Below are 16,516 nucleotides of genomic sequence, written 5' to 3' on the forward strand. Positions count from 1 at the left end.
CATGACCAAAGCAATGGTCATTATGGCCAAACAGTTCTATTTCTGTTTCATCAGACCAGAGGACATTTCTCCAAAAACTACGAACTTTGTCCCCATGTGCAGTTGCAAACCTTAGTCTGTATTTTTTATGTCGGTTTTGGAGCAGTGGCTTCTTCCTTGCTGAGTGGCCTTTCAGATTATGTCGATATAGGACTCGTTTTACTGTGGATATGGATACTTTTGTACCTGTTTCCTCCAGCATCTTCACAAGCTCCTTTGCTGTTGTTGTGGGATTGATTTGTACTTTTCGCACCAAAGTACGTTCATCTCTAGGAGACAGAACGCGTTTCCTTCCTGAGCGGTATGACGGCTGCATGGTACCATGGTGTTTATACTTGCGTACTATTGTTTGTACAGATGAACGGGTACCTTCATGTGTTTTGAAATTGCTTCCAAGGATGAACCAGACGTGTGCAGGTCTACAATGTTTTTTTCTGAAGTCTTGGCTGATTTCTTTTGATTTTCCCATGATGTCAAGCAAATAGGCACAGAGTTTGAGGGTAGGCCTTGAAATACATCCACAGGTACACCTCCAATTGACTCAAATTATGTCAATTAGCCTATCAGAAGCTTCTAAAGCCATGACATCATTTTCTGTCATTTTCCAAGCTGTTTAAAGGCACAATCAACTTAGTGTATGTAAACTTCTGACCCACTGGAATTGTGATACAGTGAATTATAAGTGAAATAATCTCTCTGTAAACAATTGTTGGAAAAATTACTTGTGTCATGCACAAAGTAGATGTCCTAACCGACTTGCCAAAACTATAGTTTGTTAACAAGAAATTTGTGGAGTGGTTGAAAAACGAGTTGTGATGACTCCAACCTAAGCGTATATAAACTTCCGACTTCAACTACATGTGTGTGTGTGACTATGGATCATTGCAGAGTAGACATTCTAATCCGCGTGTGTGTGTCAGGATTGCGGTGTTCTCTGTGACGGTGTTCTATGATGAGAGGATTGTGGTTGTGGCAGAGCAGAGGCCAGATGCCAGTGAGGAGGACAGCTTCCAGTGGATGAGCCGAGTACTGCAGGTAGCTAACCCCCCTACAAACACCTCTTTCTTGGTACATTCCAAAACAAACACCACTGTTTTCAATGTACAGGGAAGTTGTCTAACTAAGGAGTGTTGTGTATGTGTGTGTGTGTCCATTGTCCAGGCCATTGACAGTATCCACCAGGTGGGTCTGTACAGCCTAGCCCTGGTACCTGCCAACACGTTACCCAAGACCCACCTGGGAGGGATCCACATCTTTGAGACCAAGCAGAACTTCCTGGACGGCAACCTGCACCCCTGTAACATCCTCATGTGCCCCCATACCTGTGTCACCAACCTCCCCAAACCACGGCAGAAACAGCCAGGTACAGTAGGCTCAGTTCAGGAGATCATACAGCAAAACTTGATTGATTTGGCTTACAGTTACCATGTCTTTTGAGCTAGGGACTGTTTATCTGATTGTAAATATGCATTCTTGCTTTCACATATTCTCTCTCTCTCTCTCTCTTTAGTGGGTGTGGGTCCAGCCTCCATCATGGTGGGGAACCTGGTAGCAGGGAAGAGGATAGCCCAGGCAGCAGGCAGGGATCTGGGAATGATCGAGGACCAGGACCTGGTCAGGAAGGTAGGACCACCTCAGGACCTCTCTCATCTCACCAGTTAGAAAGGACCCACATGCACGTTGGACCATAGCAGGGTAGGGACGATAGCGGTAGCTGGCACTAATAACCTGGTGGTAGCCAACACTACTAACAATGGCATGCCGACTCATGGTCAGTATGCTGTTGGGCTGCCAGCGGCATAATACTACCATATTGGTTGCCACCAGTGGTCCAATAAGTGTTTACTAGCTATTTAGTTGGACAGGACAAGATAGCTGGTAAACCATGTGGGCAGCATGATGCATTCTCTCCTCTCCTCTGCCCTAATGCACCCATCTCTCTGGATCTATATAGCTCCGTATGTGGCCTACTATCATGGTAAGAGCTACTGCCCCCTCTAACTCTGTAACACCCTGGTCCTACCAGTTGCGCACACAGATCTTTCTATGGATGCAAGTTCTGGCAAGATGTGAGCTCTTGCATGGTGTCAGAAGTAATGCTCGGAATCTGCATGTGCCAATGTATTATTCAGTTTTCTGTTATTTTTCTGGATCACAGCACAGTTATGGTGACAATCTGTCGGCGTACCTCTTAATGCCACCTGATGCCACATGCCTTCCATTGCCCTCCATCACCTCTGAATGTTCAAAATAGTACACATATACACAAACACACACTAGCAACTCGCATGCCCCTCCAACTTGAGGAGCTGTCCTTTTCAGCCATGTGTTTCCTGTGTTTGAGGGATGCAAAATCCACTTGTCACTTAAATATCGTTAGATTGTGATTGCCTTCATTTTACTCCTGTGACTCTTTCATTTTCACTTTCTTGCTTGTGCCTGACGTTTTTTCCCTTTAACATTACGACTGTATAAATGTTTGTAATCAAACAGTCAAACCCCCCCCCGGTAATGGCTGAAATGGGCTCAATGGAATACATTGTCTTTCCGTTGCATCTATAAGAACACTAAAGCTTTGTCTGGGATTTAATGCCTCGTCTCAACCCTTACATCACAAGAAAGAGAAGAAAGATCACTTTTGATTTGATGGGTGTTCATTTTTAGGGAATTTAAAAAAGTTATAATTTAATATTGTTGAAATGTTTACAAATGAGGTGAACTTAAATGAAAGCAACTTCCAAAAATGAACACAGATTGTAGTGATGTTATGTCTGATCTCGCAAACAATGTGAAGTATGTGTAGATAGGTGTCATCTAGAGGCTTGTTGGTTTTTAATCCGAGGGTATCCTGCTATTGACACACTTGTTGAATTATGCAACAGAACGTGACTACAGTAATTCATGAGACAGTGGAGACAGCACAGTTGAGTGTAGTCCTAAATAGAGCAAGTTTGTGGAGGTAGCAGCCCTATTCCACCCCTTTATGTTCATGTTTTCAGATGGATTCATGCAAATCGGGCACATCACATTTTCTTTCTTTTAACACAAAATTTAAAATAAACTAGCATTAGAAAATGTGTATATATGAGTAGATTCTAGAAAATGTATATATGAGTAGATTCTAGAAAATGTATATATGAGTAGATTCTAGAAAATGTATATATGAGTAGATTCTAGAAAATGTATATATGAGTAGATTCTAGAAAATGTATATATGAGTGCATTCTAAGAAATAAAAGTGACATTTGACAATAAGTTGAATACCTGAATTCCCACCAAACTCCCTGAACTAAAATATTTATGTGCTATAATTTAGTCTATCTGATTATTTAAAACATTTTTTTTTAAAATGTGTAGTATCTTTATCCATTGTCCAACTGTTGCATTTATTAGAATATTTTTTGTTGTTGTTGATGACTGTTGCTACACACACACACACACAGGCCTTGCTGATCTGCAGAGTTGTGTGGACTCAGAGGAAGTCTCTGGCAAGCCATCTTCCAGACATCCAGACATTCACATCTCCTCTTTATGTGCTTTGCTTTCTCTCCCCAATGGATCTCTCCCAATCATTGCTGTTAGCTACAACTGAAATCAGTTCATTATTTTAAGAAGTAGTTTGGCTAATGCTGCATGTTCTAAATTGTCCATTTGCTTGTTGATTTGCCAATGGGAGTGACAGTTTCCTTCCTCCTGGTAGAAAAGCTGCTTACGGAGGACATTTTGGCTCCAGGGTTATTTACTGCTGAGTGACTGTATTGACCATCTTCATGACCTTAGACTTAACTTAAGAGAATGAACTTGAGGAAATTAAAGTTCTATCGAGTTCCTCCCATCAGCAAAATAAAACTTCTATTATATTTCTTTGTGGTTATTTTGGCATAACTTGATATCAATTTATTATAATGTAAAAAATCTTGTTGGTATAAAATTGATATCCATATTGACATGATTGCTATGGAATGAACTTTGACCCTCTTCTCTCCTCAGCACCAGTTCCTGTCCGAGGCTCTACAGTGGAGGGCACAGACTGATCCAGACCACTGTCTCTATGTGCTGCTCAATGCAAAGGTAGCACTCTCACACTTATAGACTCACTCTCACACAGACAATAAACAGAACCCCCTGCCCATATACAGTTGGGCCCAGTTGTAAATAAAGCCCTTTTCCCTACCCTCTCTAACTCCTGTGCTTCAGGGTCTAGTTGTATCCACAGCAACGTGTGTGCAGCTGCACAAGCGGGCGGAGAAGATTGCAGCGGCTCTCACAGAGAAAGGCAGCGTCAACACCGGAAACAACGTGGTGCTACTCTACCCTCCTGGTGGGTCCTTCCGTCTGTCCGTCCGCCTGTCTCTGTTTGTCCATCTGTCATACTGGCACTGATACTGGCATAGTCATACCCATTCAGGATGACTTACAGTTATCGTCACTATCTCGTTCTGTCTCTTACTCTAGGTATTGATCTGATAGCCTCTTTCTATGGCTGCCTGTATGCTGGCTGTGTTCCTGTCACTGTCAGACCTCCTCACCCACAGAACCTGGCAGCCACACTGCCCACTGTCCGCATGATCATTGACGTAAGTGTGTATGTGTGCTATCTTTTGATCACCTGAGTGTATGAGGTTGGGTGCTATTTTATGAGCATGGTGTTTGGGTGTCATTATTTTGGTCTTCCTAGAGTAGGAAGTTGGAACCATATTTTTCTACAAACTAACATGTTGTTTGTGGTGCCTCTGTCTGTCCCCAGGTCAGTAAAGCTGCCTGTATCCTCACCACTCAGAACCTCATGAGGATCCTGCGCTCCAAAGAGGCTGCTGCCACTGTGAACATTAAAACATGGCCGACAATCATAGACACAGGTACCATAGAACAGGGGTTCTAAAACAAGGTGTCACAGGGGACCCCTTTTGTGATGGCAAATTCATCAGGGACACCCTCATCAGAACACAACTCAAATGAGATAAAAATAGCATACAAGGAGTTTTACTATGACTTCAGCAGTGCATGGCCAGACGAACAATTGCATTTTCTGGGAAGGAACATTTTAAAGGGCAGCCTATTGACATCAGAGAATTTTCGCAGTTTTCAAGCTACTTTCTGCATGTCTACACATTTTGTCATGGGGCACAGAGATGTTTTGTTGTTGCTGCTTTAAAGAGTAACTTTCATGGGAAAAACATAACTTTCTTTTTTAATCAGATGTTTTAGGCTTAGTTATAGTGAAACATGTCAAGTCCTCATTTTGACAGCGTAGCAAAAGTGATATATTTTGGTCTTTTAGTAGTAAATCTAGCTCTTTTTTGTCCCTAGCGATTCAAATATAGCATTGAAATGCTGATGTAGAAGCGCTTTGAGAATGTGCCTATATGTCATCAAGGGAGGCGTTCAGTATGAAAGACACTCCCTTCTAGATAAGCTGGGTGGTACCACCTGAAGGCTAACTATAAAAGTAGGTGACAGCGTAACTTGTTTGGCAATGGTCTTGATAAGTGGAGTGTGCCAATATATTTAGCATGGTGCTTCCATATCTCAACTACTGACATTACACAAAATACTAAAGGCAGTAAGGCACATTTCAGCATATGAACAAATTCTATGTTTTTGCTTTCCGTTTCATACACATCTATGTGCTTTTACAAAGAGACAAAAAAAACATGTAGGATATGAGGTTCATACGTTTAGATTCATAGCTACCTCTATCATAACAGGAAATAGATGACAATGGTAGTCATGTCAGCTGGTTGTAGTTTCTCCCAACTACTATGACTGGTGGTGCAGTCTGCTAAGACAGTTGGTTGGCTCATAGTTCAATGGTTGTGAGTTCTAATCCCACATGGGGCAGATGTTTTTTTCTATTTTTTTTATCCTTAATTTACAGTATTCATCCTGTGCCCACATGTCTAATTCTGAAAAGTGAAAGCATACCTGTGAGAGGGCTCGCCCTGGTAGTAGTTGTAGGTTTTTATACAGTACCCAAGACCAATCTGAGTTCATTTGCAATAGATGTCAGGAACTCCACGCCTTACCACTGTGAGCTAACTGTCCAGAGTTGTATTTGCTCGCGATGCATATAGTTTTATCAGAGCGTGCCAGTGGACTTTTAGTAAGAAAGGGTTGGGATCAGGTACAACTATGTTTACCCACCCCCAAAATTAATATTTATGAGCAATATCCCAACCCACAAATTCTCACCTGATTTTAATTTATATTTTTTATTTGAAGGGGTTGGGCAAAGGCTGAATTTGGGGTTGAGAGATACCTTGAAAGGTAATATCCTGCAATTCCACACATTTTGCTATGAGGCTAGGTGAACTTTGCTTAGATAACAGAGCATTTGTTTTTTAAAAATCTGTCATTTTGGGTATTACAATAAGTATTGAGTTGAAAAATATAGAATTGGAATGCTGTGGATACCAATATCCCTGTGAGCCTCCTATGCCCATGTTGCCCAGGGTTAAAAACATAAATTGTAGATAAATCATATCACATTGTATTACACCCTCTAAACTTATTTCATGGATCCCTTTTCCAACATTTGTTTAATCTGTCGTTGCTAGTAATATTCATTTGTATTTATTTTTGTTAAAAAAAATATATATACAGTGAAGAAGACCCCTTCCCTTTTTCTAAATGTTGCTACGTTACAGCCTTATTTTAAAACACAATACCCCATAATGACAAATGTATTACAAGTACACAAGTATTCAGACCCTTTGCTATGAGACTCGAAATTGAGCTCAGGTCCATCCTGTTTCCATTGATCATCCATGAGATGTTTCTACAACTTGATTGGAGTACACCTGTGGTAAATTCAATTGATTGGACATGATTTGGAAAGGCACACACCTCTCTATATAAGGTCCCACAGTCTTCCTACAACAGCTGGCTGCCCAGCCAAACTGAGCAATCGGGTGAGAAGGGCCTTGGTCAGGGAGGTGACCAAGAACCCTGTGGTTATTCTGACAGAGTTCCTCTGTGGGGATGGGAGAACCTTCCAGAAGGACAACCATCTCTGTAACACTCCACCAATCAGGCCTTCATGGTAGAGTGACCAGACGGAAGCCACTCCTCAGTGACAGGCACATGAGTGGCGCAGCGGTCTAAGGCACTGCATCTCAGTGCTAGAGGCGTCACTACAGACCCTGTTTAGATTCCAGGCTGTATCACAACTGGGCGTGATTGGGAGTTCCATAGGGTGGCGCACAATTGGCCCAGCGTCGTTAGAGTTTGGCCGGAGTAGGCCGTCATTGTAAAACATCATTTGTTCTTAACTGACTTGCCTAGTTAAGCTGTCTTCAAAGCAATGGGTGGCAACTTAGAATCTCATATAAAATATATTTTTATTTGTTTTACACTTTTTTGGTTACTACATGATTCCAAATGTGTTATTTCATAGTTTTGTTGTATTCACTATTATTCTACAATGTAGAAAATAGCAAAGAAATACAGCAATAACCTTGACTCAGTAGGTGTGTCCAAACTTTTGGCTGGTACTGTATATATTTATTTATTTTGAGATCTGGCTGCAGACCCCCTGCAGTACCGCCGCACCCCACTTCGAGAACCCTTGCCATGGGTCTTACATACAGTACATACCTGACCATAGAATCTGAGCCAGAGAAACTCAACCTTGTTGTGCATGTTCTCTTCTTCCAGATGACCTCCCTCGCCGTAGACCCCCAATGATCTATAAGCCCCCCACGGCAGAGATGATTGCCTATCTGGACTTCAGTGTGTCTACCACAGGCATGCTCACCGGGGTCAAGGTAAGGTCACCCACAGGAGGCTACTGATTGGTCTCAATACTCTAAAAAAGCCCCAGATAGTTTGCAAACTTGGTGGCCCATGAGCGGCCTGCCATTGGCAAAGTCAGTAGCCAACAGCTAATTTTGCTCCTCTGATTTACAGTGGGCCAATGGTGGTAGCCATAACCATGACTTTACCCGTTGATTCTGCTTCTCTTATTGGTTGTTTCTTTGTGATGCGTGTGCGTGTGTGTGTGTGTGTGTGTGTGTGTGTGTGTGTGTTTCTGTCCATCAGATATCCCATGCGGCAGTCAGTGCTCTGTGTCGCTCCATCAAGCTGCAGTGTGAACTCTACTCCTCACGCCAAATAGCCATCTGCCTAGACCCTTACTGTGGCCTGGGCTTTGTACTGTGGTGTCTCGCAAGGTCACACACACACACACACACAGGGTATCTTTATCTCTCTCTCATACAAACATTTTGAACTCATACCTTCTATTGTTTCCTGTGTGTAGTGTGTACTCAGGGCACCAGTCCATCCTAATCCCTCCTCTGGAGTTGGAGAGCTGTCTGCCCCTGTGGCTGAGCACCCTGAGCCAGTACCGGATCAGAGACACCTTCTGCTCCTACTCTGTCATGGAGCTCTGCACCAAGGGGATAGGCACGCAGACAGAGATACTCAAAGTGAGTATAACACACACACATTCTCACACACACACACACACACACACACACACACACACACACACACACACACACACACACACACACACACACACACATATACACACACACACACATATACACACACACACACACACACACACATATACACACACACACACACACACACATGTACATGCTAACTCACCGTCTCCCTCTTTTTCCCTCCAGGCGCGGGGGCTGAACCTGTCATGTGTGAGGAGCTGTGTGGTGATAGCAGAGGAGCGTCCTCGTCTGGCCCTCACCATGTCCTTCTCCAAGTTGTTTAAAGACCTGGGCCTCTCACCCCGCGCTGTCAGCACAGCCTTCGGATCCAGGGTCAACCTTGCCATTTGCATGCAGGTACTCAACCAGTTAGAACCGTTACTCTACCAGCTAGAACAAGTTCTGTGAGGAGGTACTAGGCAACAGGGAATTTCATTTTTTATTGAACCTTTATTTAACTACAAAAGTCAGTTAAGAACCCATTCTTATTTACAATGACAACCTACAAGATGGAAGCAAAAACTAATTTGTTTGGAAATATACTTTTATTAATGGCTAAAGGAAAACAAATGTTTTGATGGCCATGGCCAATGTTCCAATGATCTGTGGTTGAACCTTAACTCATGTTGGTTGATGCATTGACCAGTGTCTCCCTGAACTGGAGGTTAGAGACTTCTGTTTACTGTACATAACATACATGTAAATAGAGGCCTCTGAGGGTTGTCTGCCTTAGTCCAGGTCAGTTAGTACATCAGGACCTTCCTGTGTGTCTCATTAATGACTGATCCAAGTTTTCAGTCAGGTTGTCTGTGTTTTTCAGGGCACCACTGGACCGGACACCTCCACTGTGTATGTGGACATGAAGTCCCTCCGTCATGACAGGTGAGAACATGTAGACCCTAGTGGTATGTTTTATGTATGAGCAGCTTTGATGCCGAGGAAGACATTTTTTACAGTATTGAGTTCACCATCACAATGTGCTTTCATTTTCTATCTCAGAGTGAGGCTGGTGGAGAGAGGAGCCCCTCAGAGTCTCCCTCTGATGGAGTCTGGCAAAGTAAGTCTCCCATGATGGATCCACACACATTAAATGCCCTTTGTGCTCAGATACAAGATGTGTTGTTGTGTGAGTTTGTTGGTCACCATGTATGACTCTCTTTAGATCTTACCAGGAGTCAGGGTGATCATCGTGAACCCAGAGACCAGGGGACCTCTAGGAGATTCCCATCTAGGAGAGGTGAGAGGAGATAGAACGCTAATATTAGAGTGAAAATGGCAACATGTGGGATAGAGAAAAGGATGGGAAATATGCAGGGTATAATTAGGAAAAAGCCCTATCAATCCCAGCCCTATCAATAACCAAGTTCTCCTCACACATAACTCTCCTATTCCATCCCTAATTCTACCTTGTCCCCTCCTCTGCTCTCTGTCAGATCTGGATCAACAGCCCTCACAGTGCCAGTGGCTACTATGCCATCTATGGAGAGGAGAGCCTGCAGGCCGACCACTTCAACACCAAGCTGAGCTTCGGAGATCCCACGACCCTGTGGGCCAGGACTGGCTACCTGGGCTTCGTCAAGAGGACTGAGCTACTGGATGCCGCTGGGGGTCAGTGGCTGGGCCTGGTCAGGGCTATGTAGGCTAACGCTAATGGCTAACATGAAAAGGGATGGCTATGGATGCTAATGTTCTTATTTAGTGTTTTTATTTTTTTGCAATACTAAAACACACACATACAAACGCCAGCATACAAACATCACCCTGCCCAGACCCCCCTGCTCACACCCCCGTCCATCTCCAGCACACGCATCACTCTCTGCTACATGGCCTCAAGTGGCACCATTTTTATTTATCTTCATTGCCCACACACTTTTAACATTTAGATAATCAAGTGTTTGACCTTTCCATTGTGTTAACGTTGGAGGATTGGTTGATTTTCCAGTTTTAAAGTATACGTTTTTCAAGTTGATTGACGAGAAAAGTATTGTCCAACCCATCAGGCACCCTCATGTGCCATGTCTTGAAATATACAGACAGACAGATTAAAAGTAAATGTACATTGTAATACTTTTGGACTTAATAGCATTCCCAGAAGGCATGGATTATTGAGTCATTGTTAGTTTTACACTTCAGACATTTGTATTTATTAGGGATCAAATCACATTTTATTTGTCACATTTTATTTGTCACATGCGCCGAATACAACAGGTAAGACCTTACAGTCAAATGCTTAATTTAAAGCCCTTAACCAACAATTCAGTTTTAAGAAAATACAAAACACATTACATAAAAAACAGTACATCATATAACATCCCTACACCACCACATATCCACAACACAAAATGTTTAAAACCACCATACAAAAATATCATAATGCTTGCTTATGCATGTGTCTGGACTGTAAAGAGACCTCTGGTGGCATGGTTTGTGGGGTATGCATGAGTGTCCGAGCTGTGTGCTAGTATTTTAAAAAACAGACAGCTAGGTACATTCAGCTTGTCAACACCTCTTACAAAAAACACTTTGAGCCATGAGAGATTGACATACATGCCATTAATGTTAGCTCTCCGTGTACTTTTAAGGGCCAGCCATGCTGCCCTGTTCAGAGCCAACTGCAATTTTCCCAAGTCCCTCTTTGTGGTACCTGACCACACGACTGAACAGTAGTCTAGGTGTGACAAAACTAGGGCCTGTAGGACCTGCCTTGTTGATAGTGCTGTTAAGAATTCAGAGCAGCGCTTTATTATGGACAGACTTCTCCCCATCTTAGCTACTGTTGTATCAATATGTTTTGACCATGACAGTTTACAATCCAGGGTAACTCCAAACAGTTTAGTCACCTCAACTTGCTCAATTTCCACATATTTCATTATGAGACATAGTTGAGGTTTAGGGTTTAGTGAATTATTTGTCCCAAATAACCTTTTCAGCAAACTTAACATGTGTAAGTGTATGAACATAACAAGATTCAACAACTGAGACATGTGACTAACAGAAATGGAATAATGTGTCCCTGAACAAAGGCGGGGGTCAAAATCAAAAGTAATAGTCAGTATCTGGTGTGGCCACCAGCTGCATTAAGTACTGCAGTGCATCTCCTCATCATGGACTGCACCAGATTTGCCAGTTCTTGTTGTGAGATGTTACCCCACTCTTCCACCAAGAAACCTGCAAGTTCCCGGACATTTCTGGGGGGGAATGACCCTAGCCCTCACCCTCCGATCCAACAGGTCCCAGACGTGCTCAATGGGTTTGAGATCTGGGCTCTTCGCTGGCTATGGCAGAACACTGACATTCCTGACTTGCAGGAAATCACGCACAGAAAGAGCAGTATTGCTGGTGGGATGTCAGGATGAGTGTCATGTCAGGATGAGCCTGCAGGAAGGGTACCACATGAGGGAGGAGGATGTCTTCCCTGTAACGCACAGCGTTGAGATTGCCTGCAATGACAAGAAGCTCAGACCGATGATGCTGTGACACACTGTCCCAGACCATGACGGACCCTCCACCTCCAAATTGATCCCGCTCCAGAGTACAGGCTTCGATGTAACGCTAATTTTTTCTACGATAAACGCATATCCGACCATCACCCCTGGTGAGACAAAACCGCGACTCATCAGTGAAGAGCACTTTGCCAGTCCTGTCTGGTCCAGCGACGGTGGGTTTGTGCCCATGTTGCCAGTGATGTCTGGTGAGGACCTGCCTTACAACAGGCCAACAAGCCCTCAGTCCAGCCTCTCTCAGCCTATTGCAGACAGTCTGAGCACTGATGGAGGGATTGTGCGCTCCTGGTGTAACTCAGGCAGTTGTTGTTGCCATCCTGTACCTATCCCGCAGGTGTCCTGTTCGAATGTACCGATCATGTGCAGGTGTTGTTACACGTGGTCTGCCACTGTGAGGACGGTCAGCTGTCCATCCTGTCTCCCTGTAGCGTTGTCTTAGGCGTCTCACAGTACGGACATTGGAATTCATTGCCCTGACCACATCTGCAGTCCTCATGCCTCCTTGCAGCATGCCTAAGGCAAGTTCACGCAGATGAGCAGGGAAACCTGGGCATCTTTCTTTTGATGTTTTTCAGAGTCAGTAGAAAGGTCTCTTTAGTGTCTTAAGTTTTCATAACTGTGACCTTAATTGCCTACCGTCTGTAAGCTGTTAGTGTCTTAACGACCGTTCCACAGGTGTATGTTCATTAATTGTTTATGGTTCATTGAACAAGCATGGGAAACAGTGTTTAAACCCTTTACAATGAAGATCTGAAGTTATTTGGATTTTTACGAATTATCTTTGAAAGACGGTCCTGAAAAAGGGACGTTTCTTTTTTTGCTGAGTTTGTGTTGCCATCCTATGGTCACGCACTACTCCTAAAGCAAATTTAGACACTAACAGCTTACAGACGGTAGGCAATTAAGGTCACAGTTATGAAAACTTAGGACACTAAAGAGGCCTTTCTGTGTAACTTGTTCAGTTTATGTCTCAGTTGTTGAATCTTGTTATGTTCATACAAATATTTGCACATTAAGTTTGCTGAAAATAAACGCAGTTGACAGTGAGAGGACGTTTCTTTTTTTGCTGAGTTTATGAATATCCTTTTCTGACTCAAATAGGATTCCCTCAAGATTGTTCTGATTTTCAAAAGATTTCAAATAGAAATTTGGTGATACAAAACTTTTAAGTTGCATGTATTTAAAAATATCTACATTGGTCAGTCCAAAATTGCTTTTTAATTCTGTCGTGGAAATAAATGTATTTCCTATTACCAAGTTTTCTATGGCGACCAAGTTATCGGTAAATTCTGAAACACTATCCAAGGATTGTTCCATAGGGATGTGTTTTTACGGAGTGATATTGGTTCTTGTAGAATCAGTTTCATTTTCTTTTATATTGTTGTTCATTTCCAAAGCTTTATCCTTTGAAAATAGACACGTGAAAAAATTCTGGGGATGAGCATGTGCATCTTCATTATGTACCCATTCTTCCTCCTTTGTGCATTTAACTATATGTCACAAGTAAATGCCTTGGGTAGAGAGATGATACAATTGCAAGTCTGGAAGGTTAAAACTACTGTCAGAGAATGAAAAGGAAAGTTTTACATCTTCAAGTTTTATTTTCCAATATGAAGTCTGTTATGACCGAGCATACTTTTTAAAGGATGTCTTTGGTGGGGTAATTGGTATTACTGAGAATAAATATAAAAACTTTAGGAGCCATGCTTGTCAAGACTCAGGAGAAGATCCAGAAGCAGACAGTTTCAAAGTAACAAAAGTTTATTACAAAACAGGGGAGCAGGCAAACTGCAGGTCAAGGGCAGGCAGAAGTCAGTAATCCAGGGTGGTGTGACAGGGTACAGAACGGCAGTCAGGGTCAGGGCAGGCAGAATGGTCAAAACCGGGAAAACTAGAGAAAGACAGGAGCATGGGGGAAACGCTGTTCGGCTTGACGAAACAAAATGAACTGGCAACAGACAGAGAACACGGGTATAAATACACTGGGGATAATGAGGAAGATGGGCGACACATGGAGGGGGGTGGAAACGAGCACAAAGACAGGTGAAACAGATCAGGGTGTGACACATGCCATTCTGAGGGTAATTCTACCTGTAAGATTTATGGGAAGTTTGTTCCATTTAATAGGTATGCTTTCAAATGGTTAAGTAATGGTATTAAGTTATATTTATATATTTGTTTTTTGTTGTCACTTAAGCATCCTACGTGTTTATTTTTCATGGTCCACTTAAAGGATTGCTGTAGATAATAAGTATTATTTTTTTATTTTTCCTATTAACATTTATTTATTTATTTTTTGGTTTATATTTAAGTTTAGTTTATATTAATGTTTAGCGATACTGATACCTGTTACGTTTGCGTCCTGTCTAATTCTTTCTCCAAGCGCTTCAATTGCCACTGCAAACAGGTGGGAGAGAGGACATCCCTGTCTTGTGCCTATTTATAATGCAATTTCTTCAGATAATGTATTATTTGTGAATATTTTGATTTTAGGACATTTATATAATATATATAATATTTATTATTACAGCTGGAAAGTTTAAATCTTCCTACGTTTTTAATAGAAAAGGTCTTTCAAGATGGTAGAAAGCCTTTTCGGCATCAACAGACATTGATAAATCTAAATCTTGTTTTTTTGCATATTGTATAAAACTGAAACATGTATTTGTAAGTGTCTTTTTAATTAACCTTTTTTGATATGTATCAAGTCTGGTAAGTCTTTTGCCATTCTGTTGCTTATAAGCTTGGTTATTTTATTGTCACAATTTATTAAACTTATGGGTCTGTAATCAGCAGGGGTCTCTCCAGATTTTCCTGGTTTTAATATAACTGAAATAACTGTTTGATACATGGAACTAGGAAGCACTAAATTGAGTAACATGTTGCTATAGATGCTAATGCTAATAGATAACATGAAAAGGGAGATATAGGGATCCGATCTATCCCACCATTCCCAGTTTTCAATATTGTTTGCCCCTCTTTGTCTGTCTCCCTATCTGTGGTCAGATCGTCATGACGCCCTGTTTGTGGTGGGTTCCCTGGATGAGACTCTGGAGCTGAGGGGGCTGCGCTACCACCCTATCGACATCGAGACATCTGTGTCCCGGGCTCACCGCAGCATTGCAGAGAGGTCAGAACACTGGGGGGTCCCAGGAGACCTTACTATTGTCCATTTGGTTGGTCTGTTTTCATAATTGTGTGTGTACGTGCGCATGTATCTTAGTCTGACATTTGATTATAACCCCTTTCTCTCCTCTCACTCTGTGTCCCCAATACAGTGCGGTATTCACATGGACCAACCTACTGGTGGTGGTGGCTGAACTGAGTGGCTCAGAGCAGGATGCCCTGGACCTGGTGCCCCTGGTCACCAATGTGGTGCTGGAGGAGCACCACCTCATCGTGGGCGTGGTGGTCATCGTGGACCCGGGGGTCATACCCATCAACTCCAGGGGGGAGAAACAACGCATGCACCTACGGGACTCCTTCCTGGCTGACCAACTGGACCCCATCTATGTGGCCTATAATATGTGAAGGGCCAGGGGGGCAGGCTGGTTATTGTATGATGGAAGAGATTCTGGCTGGTGGAAGAAAGTGGTTTGGACCAACCTACTCCACAGACAGACAATGCATATTGTACCACAAGGTGGTACAACTTGACTGTACTTGACTTGACTGTACTGTTGACCTTGACTGTACTGACCCTTGGGGAAACCACAGCTCTTTTTATGGTGCACGATGTTCAGATCTTAGCTATTTTGCATTCCAGGTCTGCTGGATTTGAAGGGGGCACTCTGTTGTGTTTTCAGACGTGTGTTTGAAAAAATGAAAGAAAAAAATATATATATATATATATATATATTCACACCCGGACAGAGTGAGTGTGTCTACACCAAACACAGCTGTTCAACTGGAACTGGGTGGGAAGAGAACTCTAATCTCGCCACAACCCCTATAACCCTCCTGCCAAATCAAACACCTCAACTGGCCCTCTATTTGCACAGAGTGTCGGGGAGTATTAAGGTGCTGAAGTCAATCTTAACTCTCCCCACTCCTCCACAATCCAATCATCGGTGGGTTATTGTGAGGGGCCATGGGATGAGGACTTCCTGTCTCTGGTGACATCATTTTCTGTGGTTGAGTGATGTGTACAAATGCATCCATTATAACTGTTTCTCCTCCCAAAGCTTTCCAGGTCTTACCCAGTCCTTGTTTTCTTTTTCTTATCTTTGACTTATTCTAAATTGCCATATTTGTACTGTATTCACGCACACATTCACAGAAACTCACACCGGTGCTTGCTTCACCCTGTAGTGGCCTCTTATCCGTGCACTTTGAGGCAGGGGGTTATGAAGGATGTGTGAAGGTATGTTAGAACACTAATGAACATATTAGCTAGACCAATCATCAGCTGTTGATTTAATTTATTCTGTCAGTCATCATGTACTGTACTTACATCATAGGTTTATTGCTTGAAGTTTTACAAAGGCAAAATATGAAATGGAACACATTCTCACCTTTCTT

The 16,516-nt window shown here is 42.6% G+C and overlaps 1 protein-coding gene across 5 annotated transcripts in view; it reads left to right on the plus strand.

Annotated features, from left to right (window-relative positions):
- The window catches only part of LOC110528174 (disco-interacting protein 2 homolog B-A), a 77,127-nt gene extending 61,296 nt beyond the window's left edge, over positions 1-15,831 (plus strand). For 3 of the 5 annotated variants that reach the window (XM_021610010.2, XM_021610013.2, XM_021610011.2), the window contains exons 22-39: positions 960-1,074; positions 1,201-1,402; positions 1,550-1,662; positions 1,994-2,017; positions 4,030-4,110; positions 4,237-4,360; positions 4,495-4,616; positions 4,787-4,898; positions 7,696-7,805; positions 8,080-8,210; positions 8,300-8,468; positions 8,679-8,849; positions 9,313-9,374; positions 9,492-9,549; positions 9,655-9,729; positions 9,926-10,100; positions 15,002-15,125; positions 15,274-15,831. In XM_021610010.2, coding sequence (XP_021465685.2) covers positions 960-1,074; positions 1,201-1,402; positions 1,550-1,662; positions 1,994-2,017; positions 4,030-4,110; positions 4,237-4,360; positions 4,495-4,616; positions 4,787-4,898; positions 7,696-7,805; positions 8,080-8,210; positions 8,300-8,468; positions 8,679-8,849; positions 9,313-9,374; positions 9,492-9,549; positions 9,655-9,729; positions 9,926-10,100; positions 15,002-15,125; positions 15,274-15,526 — 2,221 coding nt within the window. In that variant the 3' untranslated portion in view covers positions 15,527-15,831. The remainder of the gene's footprint in view (positions 1-959; positions 1,075-1,200; positions 1,403-1,549; positions 1,663-1,993; positions 2,018-4,029; positions 4,111-4,236; positions 4,361-4,494; positions 4,617-4,786; positions 4,899-7,695; positions 7,806-8,079; positions 8,211-8,299; positions 8,469-8,678; positions 8,850-9,312; positions 9,375-9,491; positions 9,550-9,654; positions 9,730-9,925; positions 10,101-15,001; positions 15,126-15,273) is intronic. The other 2 variants (XM_021610014.2, XM_021610012.2) reach the window with 2 other exon arrangements.
- Positions 15,832-16,516: the final 685 nt, after the last annotated feature.

Source organism: Oncorhynchus mykiss, chromosome 7 (genome assembly GCF_013265735.2).
Source record: "Oncorhynchus mykiss isolate Arlee chromosome 7, USDA_OmykA_1.1, whole genome shotgun sequence".
NCBI classification, from domain to species: domain Eukaryota; kingdom Metazoa; phylum Chordata; class Actinopteri; order Salmoniformes; family Salmonidae; genus Oncorhynchus; species Oncorhynchus mykiss.